The sequence below is a fragment of the Peromyscus eremicus genome, chromosome 6, assembly GCF_949786415.1.
Source record: "Peromyscus eremicus chromosome 6, PerEre_H2_v1, whole genome shotgun sequence".
NCBI classification, from domain to species: Eukaryota; Metazoa; Chordata; class Mammalia; order Rodentia; family Cricetidae; genus Peromyscus; species Peromyscus eremicus.
In genome coordinates, this window is record NC_081421.1 from 108,937,046 (window position 1) to 108,955,107 (window position 18,062).

General features: G+C 40.8%; 1 protein-coding gene across 2 annotated transcripts; it reads left to right on the forward strand.

Annotated features, from left to right (window-relative positions):
- The first annotated feature begins 4,101 nt into the window (after positions 1-4,101).
- Trmt10a (tRNA methyltransferase 10A) lies at positions 4,102-16,610 on the forward strand. 2 transcript variants are annotated; one of them, XM_059266331.1, is made up of 8 exons: positions 4,102-4,247; positions 8,285-8,488; positions 9,298-9,460; positions 10,312-10,383; positions 11,295-11,369; positions 12,968-13,117; positions 14,777-14,882; positions 16,200-16,610. In XM_059266331.1, the coding sequence occupies exons 2-8, from the start codon at positions 8,304-8,306 to the stop codon at positions 16,454-16,456; spliced, it is 1,008 nt and encodes a 335-aa protein (XP_059122314.1). In that variant the 5' UTR covers positions 4,102-4,247; positions 8,285-8,303; the 3' UTR covers positions 16,457-16,610. The 2 variants fall into 2 exon arrangements, with proteins under 2 accessions (XP_059122314.1, XP_059122315.1); XM_059266332.1 differs by lacking the exon at positions 4,102-4,247 and adding an exon at positions 4,883-5,121.
- Positions 16,611-18,062: the final 1,452 nt, after the last annotated feature.

Below are 18,062 nucleotides of genomic sequence, written 5' to 3' on the forward strand. Positions count from 1 at the left end.
TTCTTTTTGTATTGCGGCACCTTTAAATGCAATCCAGCCATAATCCTTTTGTGTGGGATTCTTAAAAACATTTACTGTGAGTGAGCCTATACCATGGAGCTGGTGTGGAGGTCAGAGGCAATTTTCAGGAGTCAAGTCACCTTCCACCATGTGGGTCCTGTAGATTGAACTTAGGTCCTCCGGCTTGGCAGCAAGTATCCTTATTCACGAAGCCATCTTGCTGACTTTTAAGGAGGGGGTCGAACTGCTTTTCTACTCTCAAGACTACAAATACCTGTCACTTTTGTAAAATGGCACGCGTGAACCTGTGTCACGACCTTCACCTCGCCCTTCCTTCACTTGCATCTGGACTTGCTTTTCCCTCTTCCTATTGGCTGGTCCTGTTCAATTTAGACCCGAGCAGTTTCTCCAAAGTGCTGGGCTTAGCCCGGGAGCAGCGCCCCCATCCGCAGGTTTTACAAATTCCACAGTGGCAACTTCAGAGCTTCCTGCTCATTCTTTTATCCTCACCTTGGACTTGAGTCTGCTGGACCACCTGCCAATTTTCCTGTTGGTGTCAGTAGTATCCCTTACTTTTCAGCAAATGCTTGGCAGTTTGTGGCCCTCCTGTTCTCAGGGCTTTTGGATCCTCTTCTGCCTAGTTACAGCTGTTGGCCGCACTAAATGCTCCACTTGTTTCTTTCTTTCTTTTTTCTTTCTTTCTTTCTTTCTTTCTTTCTTTCTTTCTTTCTTTTTCTTTTTTTTTTTTTAGCTGAGGATCGAACCCAGGGCCTTGTGCTTGCTAAGCAAGCACTCTACACTGAGCTAAATCCCCACCCAACTCTATTTCTATGAGGATATTCAGGAGGTTCACAGACATTCCTCCCTAGGCATCTTCCTAGCATCTTCAATATTTATCAATTACAAGGTACTTTTTCTCTATTTTTCTAAGTCAATCAAAGTGCCAGTTGAAATAAATACAGCCGAGAAGCTGTTTCTTCTTTTTAGATACCTTTCAAGTCGTGTTTTAGATTTGATCCCATTTGGGCTCTCCAGTCTAAAATTAAAGAATTCACAAGTGTTACTCTGACCCCCACCTACCACTCCAACTTGCTGAAGCGTACTCAGATTTAAAGTCATAACCAGATTGACAAAAACAGAATTTTGAGTGACTGTCCAATGTGTCCAAACATATGGAGAAGCTCATAATTGCATATCTTACCATGTTTTGTGTCCTAAAATTCTGTTCTATCTGTAGCCCTCTTCTTACTTTACAATCTGTGGTCCAACTTAAACCAGCTACCAATTGTCTGAAATTGGTACACAGATATGATTTATTTAGGCTCCTCAATATTTATTTGTGATTAAATCACATAAACTCTATTTTTTTCATAAATGTTACTGCATACATTTAAGGCATACAACATGATGCTATGGGCTAGATATGAATAGTAAAAAGGTTGCTATGGTGAAACAAATTAACATGTCCATCATTTCACAGTTAACCAACTTTTTTTGTTTCCTTTGTGATGAAAGCTGCTAAAACCACTTCATTAGTATGAAAATATTATACAGAACAACTCTATGTCCTGCAGGCCTCAGGTTATACATTTACTCTCTAGACTTGTTTATCTTATATATGTTACTTTGACTCACATCTTCCTGTCCTCCCCCATGCTTCCCCTTCCTCATAACTGCTGCTTTATCCCCTAATTCTGCACACTTGAGTATTATTTTCCACACATAAATAAGAACACAAAATATTTATTTCGCAGTACACTGTCTTCCTAGCTCATTCATACTTTGGCAGATGGCAAGATCTCGTTTTTTCAGGGCTAGCAGCTCATTGTATATATTTAACAGTTTCTTAATCCTTCGTTTGCTGACATGGACAGATACTAGTTTCCCTATCTTGGTGATGGGGAATGTTACAAGGAACACAGCAGTGCAGATATCTATGAGGCAGTGATAGCATTTTCTCAGATTTATGTATGTCGTTCTATTTTTAACTTCCATAGAAACCTTTGTACTATTTTCTATAATGGCTCCTCAGTATTTTAAAATGCACAGTAGTGTCAATACCTACAAACTACATTTCACACAAATTCAACTTTTGACTTCTCTTTCAAAACTTAAGGTCTGCTATCGTTGGGGCCACATTGCCACTTGGAGCTTGTACTCTGATTAAAAAGGAAACACCCTCTCAGGCTTCCCTGCAGGTAACTCCTCTCCTTTGTTACATTCCTGATTCCACAGATATAATAGGCTTGTGACCCATGGAAACCTCTTCTATTGGCTCAAAGTACAAACACGTACTGTTGGGTTTTAAGTCTGTTCCTATTTAGATGCCTGCAGATACCCCAGATTCCACATATATTCAAACTCAAACTTGCTAATAATTTTTAAGTCCGATTTCCTTCTAGTGTTCTCTAAATGACCCAGATAATGGAATTATATTTCTACTATTGTTCAAATTAGAAACACCTTTAGAGCTATGCTTTCTCCTTTCTTCCTTATTCTACCCATTGCTTTTCAGCCACTGTGTAAAACCATCACATTCTGGTCTTTGCTTTCACTGTGTTGTGATTTTTTTTTTCTTTACATTTGGAAACTCCTTACTTTCCAAGATACAGCAAAATCACAAGATCTCTGAAACTATCTATTCAAGAAACATTCACTTGTTCCTGTATGTCTAGAGGCATCTTAAGTGTGTATTCACTTCTGGAGCCCCTATTCCTTTAGGACAGAGATAATCATTTAGTAATCATCATCATAGAAAGTCATAAGACAAACTCCATGGCTGTTTAATGTGTTAAATAAACATGAGTCTTATAAATCAATGACTGCTTCATATCACATGACCTTACCTTAAACTTTTTATGTGCTTCTGTTTTTCTGCAGTTTTTGCTGGTACTTTTTTTTTTTTTTTGCATACTTCGGACTGCTTCTGCAACTACAAGATCAAATAACTAAGTCAAAAATTTGCTGACATTATTAAAATGAGGATTTTCTCATAACTTAAAAACTTTTAAATATCGAGGATGCTAGGCATCACCTCTGAAAACGTATCATTATTTATAAAACAGATCCCACAGGGGCAACTGAACAGCTGCTGAAAGATTTGGCACACTACTATGCCAGCCTGAATTTAATGACCTACATGTGAAGGGCTCCATATCCAATTACTAATCCTTGCTCAGCTACTCTCTGCCCTGATATGGAGGCAGCTGAAAAAAGATGTCCTACCAACAGATCATAATTGGATCCAGCTTTCATGCCAATGCTCAGTTAACAGAAATCTTTTAGATTTGAGAGATCCACAGCAGAATCCTGGCTCACATCCCAAATAAAACCGGAGATTTTAAAGACAGACTTTGGTTTTGCCACTAAATTCAGAGACGTTTCAGTATATGTAAGATCATGTAACCATGTTCAAAGGTCAAGCATCAAGAAAAATATACATCATGGTTCTTTCAATATTGAAAGGGCAGACTTCTATTCAAAGATTTGAAAATAGTTTATCTCCAAATTCTACAATAGTCATCAATCAAAAAGGCCAAATTAAAAAAAAAGTCAGTCTACACACTGCTTAATTTTTCCCCCCTCGGTTGGTCTATATTTAGCAAAAAGATTATATAAGGTCAAGTATTACAAACGATGAAATATCACGTGTTTTGCAAATTAGCATAGGAAAACCTCAAAAGAATCGAGTGTAAAGCGTATGTTTTTACTATGGAAATAAAACACTTCAATTCTTAACGTCAATGCATTTTTATTAAGAACTTCACTTTAAGTTTTTTCCACTTATGAAAATCATGGTTTGGTAACCTTTACCTACATAAACTAGAAACCATTTGGGCAATAGATCACCCTCTCAACACCGAGAAAATAAAAGCATTTCGTCTGTTTCGTATTTTGATTTCTGTAAGTGGGGCTATACTACACACGCGACCCGAGCTGATACATGAATAAACGCCTGTGAGTACAAACTAATTCTTGCCAGGGAAAAAACACCTCGTGGTAGCTAGCTACTACGTTCTCCAACTAGACCCAGGTCTCGACCCCGCCCCCACAAGCCCCGCCTCCTTCCCCAACTTGTTTGTCATTGGCGCAGTTCGATGACGTCAGCCGCAAGTGCCGTAACCAGGCGTGCAACCACCGCCTCTGGGAGTTGAAGTTTCTGAAGGAGGACTGACGCGTGGAGCGGTGGGCACATCAGAAAGGCGTTCTGACCAAACCCCGGCGTTCCCCATCGGCCCCGCGGCTTGGTAAATATGGCACTGCGACTGTTGCGCGGCTACTCTTTGGTATCCTTTCGGATGCTAAAGGAACGCGAACTACGCTGCCCTCCGCTGCAATCACGGCTTCCGGGGGAGAGGGCAATTGCCCGGGAAGTAATTGCCTGTTCCCCGAGGATGTGACGTCAGGTGGCGCGTCCCACGCCGCGCCCCACGGCCTTCCTCGCCGCGGCCTGATTGGTCAGCCGCGTTCGCGCGGCGAGGTCGGGGCGGGCCCGCGGGCCCGTGTCTGCGCGTGCGCGTGCCCTGGGCCGCGCGGGTCTTTAGGTTTCTGTTGTTCGTGGGGGTCTGTACCGGAAGTGTGGCAGGAAGAGAAATGTGGAGTCTGAGCCCCGCCTGTCGCCGGGCTGCGTTGTTGTTGGAGAGCGGGCGAGGCGCGCTCCCTGCCTTTCCTCTTTTCTCTTCCCTGGGCCAGATGTGCCGGCGGCCGGGTGTGGGGAGTCGAGGGGCGGGTGCTGCAGATGCGGCTGAGCCTCGTGGTGAGCCGAGGATGAGGTTCAGATCCACGAGCTGTTAGATGTCACTGGAATACATTGTGTTTAAAATGCGGCTGTTTGTCCGGAGGTGTAAAGACTTCGTAGGAGATCATTCACTTAAAACACAAAAAAAAAAACACGAACAAAAACGCCCAAAACTGTCTTCTAAGATTCCTCCCAAGCCCGCACTCTGGTCAAAGGGATTTGACGAATGAACAAAGGGCTGTTTCTACTGCGGAACTGGCCAACACGTTTAAAAAACAACAACTGTTACTGGCAGGTCATTAATTCTATTCTGCAGTTACTGCGACTCGGCAGTTCCCGAAAAGAAAACTTGAAAACCACCAAGGCTGTTTTGTTTTGATTCGGTATGGTAACAGCTGAGGTTTTTGTCTTCGATGATGTGTGCTCTCCCCACACCAAATACTCTTAGTCATCATTGTTCAGTTTTATATTCCCATCTGATACCCTATATCCATGAATTAGCCATCCATTTTTAAAAATTGTGCTGCAGTAAAATTTCACGCTTAGGTTCTATACTTTCTGTAAAATGTTCTTAAATATTTGCTTGACTTGGCTTAGTGAATGAAAACATACTGTGAGCATCACTGCCGACCGGTCAGGGAGGAGCCCCAGACACTCTGCCATAGAGACGTCATAACCCAAACTAAAAACAAAGTATGCTCAAAAGTGCCATGTTTTGCATAACAGATAATTGCAGCAAATTCGTACACAATGTGTTTATTGTATGGTAGACAGTCGGAGCGGAAGCTATCTGGATAAAGTCTAGCCAAATTAAGATAGCCAGCTAGTATTTTATCTGCATTTCGTGTGTACGTGTTTCAGTACGTCTGGCTTATTTAATTAAAGCTTAGGAAGCTCACCCAGCACAGCGTTTCGAGAATCGATTAAAAAAATATTAGGTCTAGTTCATGTTTCCTTATTTTTGATAGGCTGTTCAAAAATGTCACTATTCTGCGATAGGTCAAATTAAATTTAACTGGAGGCATTTTAGATGTGAAAGACAAAGGCTCCCCCTGGTGGAGGTGAGTTATAAAACATGGCTTTTGTAGTCCTCACAGTATAGCTCAACACTTCAGGTTTTGAACCACACAGACAACTACTGAAAAACATTGCCATGGATAAGCAGAAATGGAAAATTTGTTTCATAAAATGTTTTCCTGTGAATTTTAGTTTTTCTTTTAAGTTTTCATGTTTAATGAGTCTTGCTTTTTCCATTATCCCTTGCTTTTCCGTTATCTCTATTCATTTTTGAGTTTAATGCCTTCAGAGCCGTCTGTCAACAGTGTGCAGTCAGCACTGTCCCTTCAAAACCCCCACCTCCAAGGATTTAGGTGACTGGGAAGTGTTGATGTTGGAGCTGGGTTTGAGTCATAACGCCATGATTTCTTTCTTTCTCTCTCACACTCTCTGTCTCAGTCTCTTTTGGTTTGTTGAGACAGGGTTTCTCTGTGTAGCCCTGGCTGTCCTGGAACTTACTCTGTAGACCAGGCTGGCCTCGAATTCATAGAGTCTCGGCTTCTCCGAGAGCTGGGATTAAAGGTATGTGCCACCGCCGCCCAGCTCATTTGTCTCTTTAATCAGCCAAGTATTTTGAGTATATTCTGTCTGCTAGATTTGTTTGAGATGCCTTGTTTCATAGGAATTATTAAATAACTTTTAAATTCAAATAAATCCAATCTCATGGTGACTTCTTTTTAAAGTAAATCTAATACAGTCCACTCTGGTAAGGTTGAGATTTTGTTAGGTGATGCATTCTTTATCAAACTCAGGAGGAATTAGTAACTGTTTGATATTACTCTTATTTCCTTTTCAAGTTATTGAAATACCGTATCTGTTCACTCAGTTATCCTAAGTATGAAATAAGAATCAAGTAAATCTCAACTAATGTGACACTGTACTCTCAAAGAACATGAGAATCATATAATAAAATTACTGTTTAAAATATGTTCTGCAAGGGTTTTGTTCTCTCATTATTACATTATGGAAGATTGTTTTCTCTTCTTCTTCTTCTTCTTCTTCTTCTTCTTCTTCTTCTTCTTCTTCTTCTCTTCCTCCTCCTCCTCCTCCTCCTCTTCTTCTTCTTCTTCTTCTTCTTCTTTTTTTTTTTTTTTGCTTAGATTGTAGCCTCTCTGTGGAGGCTTACTCGCTAGCTGTATTTTAAAAAAAAAAAAATCTCTGAATGTTCCTTAAGGCCATAGACTACTTAGTAGATCACGCTTAGTCTTTGGCAGGGATCAATAGGAAGCACTTTTCAGCCTTCTTGTTAATACTCCTGAAGAGTAAAGACGTTGCAGTGTGTTTAGCCTCTCTCTGAGCAGCAAGTTCAGTTCTAGCTAATATGGATCCAGAGGCATGTGGTTAGATTTAAATGAAGATTTATTTCAGCCAACTCTAAGAATTTCACAAACTGATGACAGAATCAACTTTTACATTTTCTTTAGCCATAACTAAAGTGTTTCCAGATATACAATGACTTTACTAGAGAAAGAAAACTTGTGTCATTCAAGTTATAAAATATAGATATCCATGAACAAAAGTTGAAGATGAGAGTGTACTTTTTAAAAATAAGTTGATGTCATAGGAATATTAGTATTTATTTTGATACTTATGTAAAATATAGCCATTTCCTCTTATCAATAAGTAGTTTTGGAAATAGCATTTTTACTGGCTTCTATGTAACTTACCTTATAGAGTTATTATACATTAGTTATTTATTAGAAGAACCATATTTATTTACTCTTTTTGCTGACACTCAAGTAAATTCTGGCTTTTCACAGTTAAAAATAATGCTAGAATGAATGCAAATTTTAATGTACATTTCTGACTCACAGGAATTTATTTTAAGAAAATAAATTGCTAGGTCAGCACGTGTCCTTGTTTGATTTTCTGTTGCTGTGATAAAACACTCTGACCAAAAGCAAGCTAAAGGAAGGGTGTTTCTGGCTTATGCCTCTAGACCACGGTTCATCACTGAGGGAAGTCATGGCAGGGTCTCAAGCAGAAACCGTGGCGTATGCTGCATGGCAGCTTACTCCATTGCTCATGTTTGTGAACATCCTCATACGGCCCAGGACCACTTGCCTAGGGATGGCACTGCCCACAGTGGGCTGGCCCCTTCCACATCAATAAACAGATATGGCCACAGACCAATATCATCTGGGCAGTCCCGCCACTGAGCCTTCCTCAAAAAACCCCGGGTTATGTCGTCTTGACTGTAGGACAGTATCAGTGTATAACAACTCTCAAAACGTAACTTGCCTTCCGGAAAAACTGTATGATGCCCCTCAGTTGTATATGTGAACACCAGTCCTTCACCAGTACTGTCAACCAATGTATTTAATCCATGTTAAGTGATAAAGATCTTTGCCAATAAATGGAATTTAACTATCTAAATTTGTATTTTTATTACTGATAGAGTTTAACATTCGTTGGCATCTTTTGGCCGTTTGGATTATTTTGCTTTGTGTTTATAAATTATCTATTCATATAAACAATGTTGTTTTCCAGTTTTTCAGAAACAACAAATATGTCCTCGGAAGTGCTGCCGGCATCTCTTGAGACTCCTAACGTGGAAAGAAAGCCAGGCGTGGGTGAAGGTGAAGAGGAGGGACAGAAGCCAAGATCAGATGCAGGGACTGGGCCACTATCTAAACGACAGATGAAGAAGCTGCTGAAGCAAAAACAGTGGGAGGAGCAGCGAGAACTGCGCAAGTGCGTACTTCCGTGCATGCCACTTCTCATTCGGAAACGGGGAGCCGGGTCCTGTTAATAGCCCTCTTCATTGAAACTGAAGTTATGAAAAAATAAGGTTATGCATGTTACTAGCTAACACTGAGTTGCTGTTAAAACCACACATGCTTCGATTTTGTGACGTTTCTTGCAATACTGATGTTAGGCTCGGCACCCCTAAAACTGCCTGCCTGGCAGGACACCTGTTGGAACAGCTGAGACAGGGAGCGGGTATCTGTGTCCTAGATACGGGATAAAACAACAACACAGGAAGGTCAAACGTTGACCTGACATGGATATGGCTAAAACAGGTTTCCATGAAAGCATTTAGGCCAGAGCCATTGTCTAATGCCAAAACTTATAAGAGATTAGAAAAACATTGGGCTTTTATTTTTGTTCTTTTAGTAAATTTAGTGAAATTTTCTTTTTAGTATTCCCAGTGATTATTGAACTAGAAAATCGTTTAGGGGTGAGTTATGAAAGTAAAATTCTTCATAACTCTTGTTTTTCTTAGGCATAGTATAGTTCCAGTAATGAAACTATTGAATAATATGTTCAGTTATTCATTAAAGAAAGCTTTATATTATCTTTGCAAAGTCACTTTCTCCGTGTGTAAAGTTATTGCATGGAGTAATAAAGCTGCTTCTCTCTGACCTTTTCTCCCCACAGAGGAGAGGATGTTTCATAGAACATGACCGTTTACAAACATAGCTGCTTTTTGTTTAGTTAGAAGTCTTGTGAACGTCTAAATACACAAATAACAAAAACGTTATTTTGTTTACTAATTTTAGGGAAAAACGAAAAGAAAAGCGCAAGAGAAAGAAATTAGAGCGACAGTGTCAGCTGGAGTCCGGCTCCGACGGAAGTGACAGGAAGCGCATTCGAAGACACGCTGTTCATAGCAGCCTCCGCCTCATCATCGACTGCAGTTTCGATGATTTGATGGTGTTAAAGGTATCACGAGGTCCCTGTATGTGAACTAGGTTAAATCACTTATTCTCATGTGTAATGTTATAGACAGTATTTATGTATTAAACTACATCTTAAGTTTTCCAAATCTCTTACTCCTAAATTAAGTGCTTTTGCATGTATATGCATATTTATGTTTATGCTTATATACACATAGGTAGACATTTACCCATAATTAGATAGTAAAACTTCATAACTACATATTAGTTATAAAGATCTATAGAGTTACTGTGATGACATCTGTCTGTAATTCTGTCACTTGGGAAACTGAGGCAGGAGGATCTCAGACTTTTAGGCTAGCCTAGGACATATAGCACATTTGAAGCAAGCCTGGACTACTTAGTGAAATCCTGTTTCAAAAAAGTCTGTAGCAGGCCTGGAGATATGGCTCAGCAGTTAAGAGCACTTGCTGGTCTTGCAGAGGACCCAGGTTTGGTTCCCAGCACCCATGTGATGGCTCACAACCTGTGGAACTTCAGTTTCAGGGCATCTGACCCCCTCTTCTGGCCTCCAGAGGCACTGCATGTACATGGTACACAGACATATTAGCCAAGTGCAAACACTCACAAATTTTGTTTTAAATCTTGCATTTTACCAGTACCACTGGGGTAAAGTGTGGAAATAGCATGATTCTAAAAAGAAGGTTTTGTTTTTCTTGTCTGTTAAGACAGCGTCAAGTGGCATTTTGAACAGATACTTTAAAGGACAGAAGGATAGGTGAATTATGGAGCATTAACTTTACATGTAGAAATTTTGTCAGTGTGTAGGAAAATCAAATGAAAACTATCACAATCGCCTTTATTTATTGTTGTTTTTTAAATTGTGCTATTTTATAGGATATTAAGAAACTTCATAAGCAGATTCAACGATGTTATGCAGAAAATCGACGTGCATCACATCCTGTACAGGTGTGTATGAAGAATTAAAGAAAAGTTAGGGTTTTTTCCATCTCCCATGATAAGAGGCTTGGATTGTTGCAGTTGCCCTTGCCTGAGAGTCTTAGAGGTTTTTTGTATCATACTTATCTGACCAGTTTTTTCTACAAAAATACTTTGAACATGAATCAGCAGTCTTGTACATTTTCAGGGTCTGTTCACTCAGGATTTCATATTTTCACACCAGTCTCTCAGCGTTTGATGCCTTCAGGCATGGGAAGTGGGAAAGGAGGGGAGGGAGGCTGCCCTGTACTGATGTGTCAGCAGGGCCTCTTGGCTATATGTCTGTTTTCCATTTCCTTTTGAGCCAGTGACAGTTCTGGAAAGGATTTCTTAAACTTAGTTGAGAGTGATTGTGGAGACTTGTTGACTGCTGCTGCAGTAGTCCCAGAGCCGTGAAGAGCCAAGGACTTCCCAATACGCTGTGCTTAGCTGTGTGTTTTACCATGCAGTATGGACTGTGTTTTTGTACAGTTCTCTACCTACCTCAGTGCCAGTCTTTACATCTTTTTTTTTTTTTCCTTCACAAGACCCTCAGCATCCTTGAGTCAGCTGTAAAGTGGGTGTCAGGGAAGGCTCGCAGCAGCAAAAATAACAACAGTAAGAGTGGCAGCAGCACTTCCCCCAGGGAGGTGGAGGAGAACCTGACTCAGGGCAGGGAGTGTGCAGGATGATGTGGGTGGGCTGCCACGGCCGGGGGGTTCACACCTGTCCTTTCTACCACCTGTTTCAGGGTGCTCGGGATTGAGCACAGTTCTTTTTTTCTAAATCCGTGAAAACTATTTTGTCTTTCACTGGTGATCAGATGAGTGATGAGGGAAGTAAAATGTTGAACTAAACTGATGATTTTCCTTCTTTTTCTCTGCTTACCAATTGCTCGTCAGTTTTATTTGACAAGCCATGGCGGTCAACTGAAAAAGAACATGAATGAAAATGACAAAGGATGGGTCAACTGGAAGGTAGGGGACAGTTCACTCCCATGTCATTTCAGGGACCTCTGAGCTCCTGGAAGGCCTCTTGGTTTGCCTAGTCTCAGGAATGGTGCGCTGTGAACCTGGTGTCGTTACAGCCGTTTCTAAAGTCACACAGGGGAGGAGCTAAAGAAGAGAGTGGGATGTCTGCTCCCTGTGTTCACTCTCCTAAGTACTGTCTGCTGTTTTAGAGCCACTTCTTATAAAAGAACTACCTAAAAGCCTCGCTCTAAAGCTTGAAAGTGTCTCTACGTCTAAATCCGTGCTGTCCACTTTGTGACCAGTAGCCAAATGTGGCTGTAAACTCCTGAGATGTGAAAATCTGGATTGTGAGTTGACATGTGCTATAAATGTGAGATACGTGCTCACATATATATTGGGGGATATAACATGGGCATATTATGTTAAAATACATTGAAGTTAATTTGTCTATTGTTATTTTTTTAGTGTGGCTTCTAGCAGATTCAAATTTTATTTGTGATGTATAATTTCCCTGTTTTAGGTACTTGTAAGATGTGGCACCAGTGTGGCCAGCTGGCTGGGTGCTCTTCTGTTCAGGAGTGCTGCTTTATGTCCGTCCATGCTTGCGTACTGTTTGTTCTCAGCTCTTACAGTCTCCAGCTTTCCCCACTAGCACCTACTAATCCAAAGGCTGCATTCATTAAAAGCCTGTGATACAGACATTTGTCTTTTATATTCATGTCTCTTTTTCTAAGAAATAATGAATACATTAGACAAGCATACTTTATAGTTTGTGTCCTGCCAGGCTTATTATGTACACCCTCACTTTTCTAGAGAAATGTAGATTCAGTGGCTTCTAGTAATTCAGATACCCCTTGAGGCCACTGTGAAGTATGGAGTCAGGTTTCTAGCATACTGCTTTATAGAAAAGTGGCATACAATTCAAGTGTCTGCTTCACTTGATTTTCTTTAAAATTATTGTATGGAAGTCAGGGTCTGGTGATATCGTTCAGGCAATTAATGTGACTTGAAAAATCTGTACTACCAGCTCTTACTCAGTCTTGTATCTGAACTGACAATTTTGGTCAGTTTGTCTCCTGATGGAAACAGACACATTCAGGGAATTAAACTGACAAGCAGTTTCCTTTTGATGATTCGCATAGGAGATGTCATTGGAAAAGGCATTTCTTATCTGGAAAACAGTGTGATCAAGAAGGCAGGAAAAATGTGTTTTTCTTTTTTCTTTTTGGACACAGATAAAATGAGAAAGATAGGCTAGTGCCATATTCAGGAAAAAGTTCCTAAGTTAAGGAGTTTGAACCTCCAGGACAGGCCTGAATAATAACAAGTGAGATTTTAGAAACTTAGCTTGCGTTCAGTGTGTGGACTAGATTAGGGACTGAGGCCCCAACCAAGGAAACAAGGTCAGTAGAATATATCAGTGACTGAGTTACGATGTAAGGAATTGGTTATGGATTTTAAATGCTATTCTAGCAATAGCCTTTCAGGCTTTATTTCAGATGCTTATGGGCAGATTTCTTTTGGGAAAAGAAGATAATCATTTTTAGCCAGCTTTCACAGTATCCTGCCAATTAATATACTCATTCTCCTTCTGTTTTTTAAAGGATATCCACATCAAATCAGAGCACTATAGTGAACTCATAAAGAAAGAAGAGCTGGTTTATCTGACGTCAGACTCTCCTAATGTACTGAAGGACTTAGATGAGTCAAAGGCCTATGTGATTGGAGGGTTAGTGGACCACAACCATCACAAGGTACTGTGCTTTGCTCCTACCTAAATCTATGTTTCAGATAGTGACAAAGTCCTAATGACGAATGGTCTTTCTTGAGCACCTGTTACTGTTGTGGTGACCTAAGCTAAGCAAAGGACTTCACATTAGCTTACTTGACCTTTTCTGCAGCTCAGGGAGATCAGTGCAGTCATTTTCTACATTTCACAGTTGCAAGATTTGAGGAACAAAGAAATTAAGCTTAAATTCAATCATGGTAGGTGGCAAAGCAGACTCTTGGACATGACCATATTGCTGCAGAGTCTGCATGTTTAAGCTGTGCTGTGTTGCTAGGGGCTCTGATGCTAATGAATTGCTAAGCCATTGAAGTTTATACCAATTTTTAAAAAACAGTTTTTATTTTTATTTTATGTATATAAGTGTTTTGCCTGCATATATGTCTGCACCATGTGCTTGCTTGATGCCCTTGAAGGTCAGAAAATGGTATCAGGACCTCCGGGACTGGAGTTACAGATAGTTGTGAGCCACCACATGGGTCCTCTAGGAGAGCAGTGCTTTTAACTACTGGATCATCTCTCCAGCTCTATATTAGTTTGTAAATATATGATTTCTCAAATTATTTTTTCTCTCTTATTTTTTTTTTTCATCTCGTGTTTTTATAAAAAGTTACAGAACTCCTCTTTCTGAAGAGAATATTATTATGTACTTTGCAACATACTCAATTCATCCTATTTTTCTGAGGAAAAGGTATTTTTTCTAAAAATTGTCAGCACAGTATATGAAGGAATTGCATCTTCTTCAGCAACAGTGTGTACATAGAATTTCTGCCATGTCACAGGCGATCTGTGGATCGTCAAGGTGTAATACGACAGAGAAATTGGATTGGATTTTTTTTTTTTAATTGTAATCTTGAAGTTGCCAGTTGTGGCTAGCCATTGGATGAGCAACTTTAGAACATCAAAGGGACCTTGTCTTCAACTTTTCTGTTGTTCTCAGTGGAAAATTCTAGCTTATAATTTATGCATGAACAGGTTCTCTGCTCAGGCTGTTTGTTTCTCTAATAGTTTTATCCAAAAGCCCCTGGCTCCTTTCATCCCCCACCCCCCATATGCTAAGTACTTGTTGAGATTCAGCTTACACTTCCTGCATGGCCTTTTGGGATTTTTCATCTAGGATAGACATACACTTAAAGTATTTTAAGTTTGAGAAATTATAAAATTCCTATCTCACTGTTTTTTAGTTGATGGAAAGGAAAAATAAAATATAAGGCCAGCTGAAATACTTCTCACTCAGGATTTCATTTTATTGTATGTTTGTGCCTCGGTGTATGACTGAAACTGAGCGTCCTTTGTATATTTCACTCACAGAAAGAGTGATGGTATTTCTCTCTGAATTCAGTTGGAGAGTTTAACACTGTGAGAAAGGGGGTTGGGGACGGGAAAGAGAATAATCAGAAAACAGATTCCATCCCTTGTTCTGCCATTGAGAGGCTTTTTAACTGCTGGGAATGCACTGTCTTCACCTCTGGGCAGTGAGATGGTTATACAAGAGCTGGAAGTTCTCTCACTGCCAGGACTTAAATGTCCACACTCTTAAGATAGTTTTCTCCACTGAAGTTCTTTCTGGAAAAGGCCTACCCTCTCATAGACTGTGTACATCTAAGTCCAGTGTCTTTATTCTCAGGGACTCACATTTAGACAAGCGTCCAGTTACGGAATTGAACATGCACAGCTCCCTCTTGCAGATTTTGTGAAGATGAATAGTCGAAAAGTCCTGGCGGTTAACCATGGTAAGCTACTGAAGGGTGTGCCTGAGTGGACACTCTGAAAGACACAGAACAGTTCAGATTTGGACGAACAGAAAAGAGAAGTCACTTGTTTATTAGAAATAAGAGTGAGTACTTCAGAAACTTTTGAAAATCTACAAAAGCATAAAAGCAACTAACTAGCCGGGCAGCGGTGGTGCATGCGCCTATAATCCCAGCACTGGGGGAGGCGGAGCCAGGCGGATCTCTGTGAGTTCGAGGCCAGCCTGGTCTACAGAGTGAGATCCAGGACAGGCAGCGAAACTACGTGGAGAAACCCTGTCTCGGAAAAGCAAAAAAAAAAAAAAAAAAAGTTTTTTTGAGACATAGTTTTACTATGTAGATCAGGCTGTCATTGAACTCAGAGAAATCCACCTGCCTCTGCTTCCATCTTGAATGTTGGGATAAAAGGCATGTGCCACCAAGCCACCCAGCTTTAATTTATTTTTTTTTTTTAAAAGATTTACTTTTGTTCTTTGTGTATGAATGTTTTGCCTACATGTGTATGTATGCTCCAAGTACATGTGTGGTGCCTGTGAAGGCCAGAAGAGGGAATTGGACCGCCTGGAACTGGAGTTATATAGGCAGTTGTAAGCAGTTCTGTGGGTATTAGGAACGGAACCCCAGTCCTCTGTAAGAGCAGCCAGTGCTCTTAACCACTGAACAATCTCTCTAGCCCTTTTATTTAATTTTTTAAAGGGACAATTTTAACCATACACAATAATTTATGTAATCCTAAATACTTTTTATATAACAGGCTTTATGGGATTAGAGAAGTGAATTTACTTTTCCAGTGAACAAATTTCTTCGAAAACCTTTGATACCTAGTGGAAATGACTTTTCTATAAAGTTATCTAGAAAGCCCTCCCACAGTGTGGTGAACCTAGGGACAGTATGGCTTCCTACTACTGTGAAAGCAAAGGCAGATGGCAGGCAGATGCTTTCTTGAGTGGTTCTCTTAGGGGAGATGAAGAAATGCAGCTGAATGCTAGCCTCTGTGTCCTAGTTGTTAGTGCCTGAGAGATGAGGAGGTGGCACTGATGGGGATAGGGTGGGACCTCAGAAGGTCCTCTCCTGATTATGATTGACAGCCTATGCTAGTGAGTTTCTGGGGCTTAAGGACTGGCTGAGGAAAAGCTGGGAAGAACAAAGACTGGAGAGCCATGGGGCAGTTGGTCCCTGATAGCCAAAAGGCAGAGGAGGTAAGACCTTTACAGTAATTAGGGCAAATCAGCACTCAGCACAAGGGTCACATTGTAAGACAGCTGAGTAAGGAGTGTCTGCCATTTGTCCTTGTTGCAGTATTTGAAATTATCCTGGAATTCTTGGAAACGAGAGACTGGCAAGAGGCCTTTTTTACCATCTTACCCCAACGGAAAGGAGCTGTTCCTGCACATAAAGCCTGTGAAAGCTCTCCTCAGGACCAGCAGCCCCAGCCAGAAGGGTGGGACAGTTCCAACGAGGGAGAGCATTGCAGGAATCACCCCGACTCACCACAGAAAGAAGAGCAGGGCCCGCAGAGCAGCCCGGTGTCCTCAGTGAGCCCTGTCCCACAGTGACCAACCTTCCCTAGCTGTCCTTCCACTGAGGGAGCGTCTGGAGAGTGTGGCGCCTCACAGAATACTCAGACTACAAGAACACTAATTTTCCTCTCAACCCTGTTGTGGAATTTAGAGTCAAATGATAATGAAAAACCTTTTAAGCACCAAGAAAGGATTGTTTGGTTTTGTGTAAGAAGACTTAAAGGTATGATTTCAAAGTTGTTTGAAGCCTCAGATCAGAGTCATGGAGAACATTCCCCATGCTATGCCTTCCTTCTCCTCATTCACTGGAGTGTATGCTTCAGAGTGTGCCTTCTGATTTAGCTTGGGTCTTCTCTGTTCCCCTCAGTGTCTTTTTGGTGCGATCCTATTTGTTGGAGCAGATGTTGTGTGTGTCGCTGGAATGTTGGACTTGGGAGGCTGCCCTTCTGTCTGTAGCTTTGTGTTCACTTTAGTTCTTTTGAAGAATACATTAATTCTAGAAGGAATACCAGTTGTTTTCAGGGCTCAGTAATTCATCCCTTTGGACAGTGGGGCCATTCCTGCACCTCCCTTGTGATGCCTTCTCATACTTTTGAAATAATCACAAGAATAATCTTAAATTCCTTAAGGACAATAGTTAATTCAATTACAAAATGAAATTTTTGCTGCCTAGATTATTTTACAATGTTATTTTTAAAGAATCAATTTGTCTTTACCCCAGTTTAAAGCAAAAAAAAAAAAAACCCTGTCCTTTCTATATATTTTTCATATATATAACATATTTCTATATATGTTAGCTTTTAATGTGAATATTGAGCATCTGCCTCCTACTGTAATATCCCAACTAATGTAAATGTGTGTTTCTGTAAATAACATAGGCATGTAGGAAAATGTGCATGTAATAATGTGTATATCTGTCCACATTTTAGTCCACAGTTACAGGACTGATATGTATTGTTTGTGGAATGGTTGTGTTGAATGCACTAATACCCAAGTCCAAAATCCGACAGTAGTTGGAAACTGACCAAGGAAGAGGGAGCAGAAGGGAGCTGTTCACCGTCTGCGTGGTAATCACAGAGAAGTACATTCAGCTCCATCGCCCTTGGCACAAGTACAGTGGGTCTTCAGGAGCTCCCACTGAACTGCGACAAAATCAGTTTCCGGTCTTCTCTGTTTATTGTATAATGTGTCTGTGTGCTGACATCACACTCAGATGGAAGCTTATTTAGATTGAGTATTGATATTGACTGTCTTTTGTTACTTGATTCTTAGTTACCTGTTATAGTGAGTTCTTTCGAAGTTCTGAAAGAATAAAGTTCGTGTTGTTACTGTACTTGCCCAGGTTTTTGTGAAATGTCCCCCTTATGCCCGTGTTTGAGCACTCGGTCTCCAGCTGGTGGCACCGTGTTGGAGGTTGTGGGAACTTTGGGAGGTGGAGCCTGCTGAAAGAAACACGTCACTGGGGGTGGGCTGTGAGACTCTATAGCCAGTTGTACTTTTTATTCTGTTTCCTTTGTGCAGATAAAATGTGGTCACTGCTTCCTAACTGCCAGGCCGGCTAGGCCTGCTGCCTGGCCTGCCCTTCCCCAGCCTGTTGTCCTGCAGCCACAGAAACATAACTGATACAGTGCCTTCCACTTGT

Bases quoted from the DNA above. Each gene is read 5' to 3' on its own strand.
- Trmt10a (XM_059266331.1), top strand. From the start codon at position 8,304: ATGTCCTCGGAAGTGCTGCCGGCATCTCTTGAGACTCCTAACGTGGAA. The intron at 8,489-9,297 runs GTGCGTACTTCC...TACTAATTTTAG, and splicing joins GAGCAGCGAGAACTGCGCAA to GGAAAAACGAAAAGAAAAGC. The intron at 9,461-10,311 runs GTATCACGAGGT...GCTATTTTATAG, and splicing joins ATGATTTGATGGTGTTAAAG to GATATTAAGAAACTTCATAA.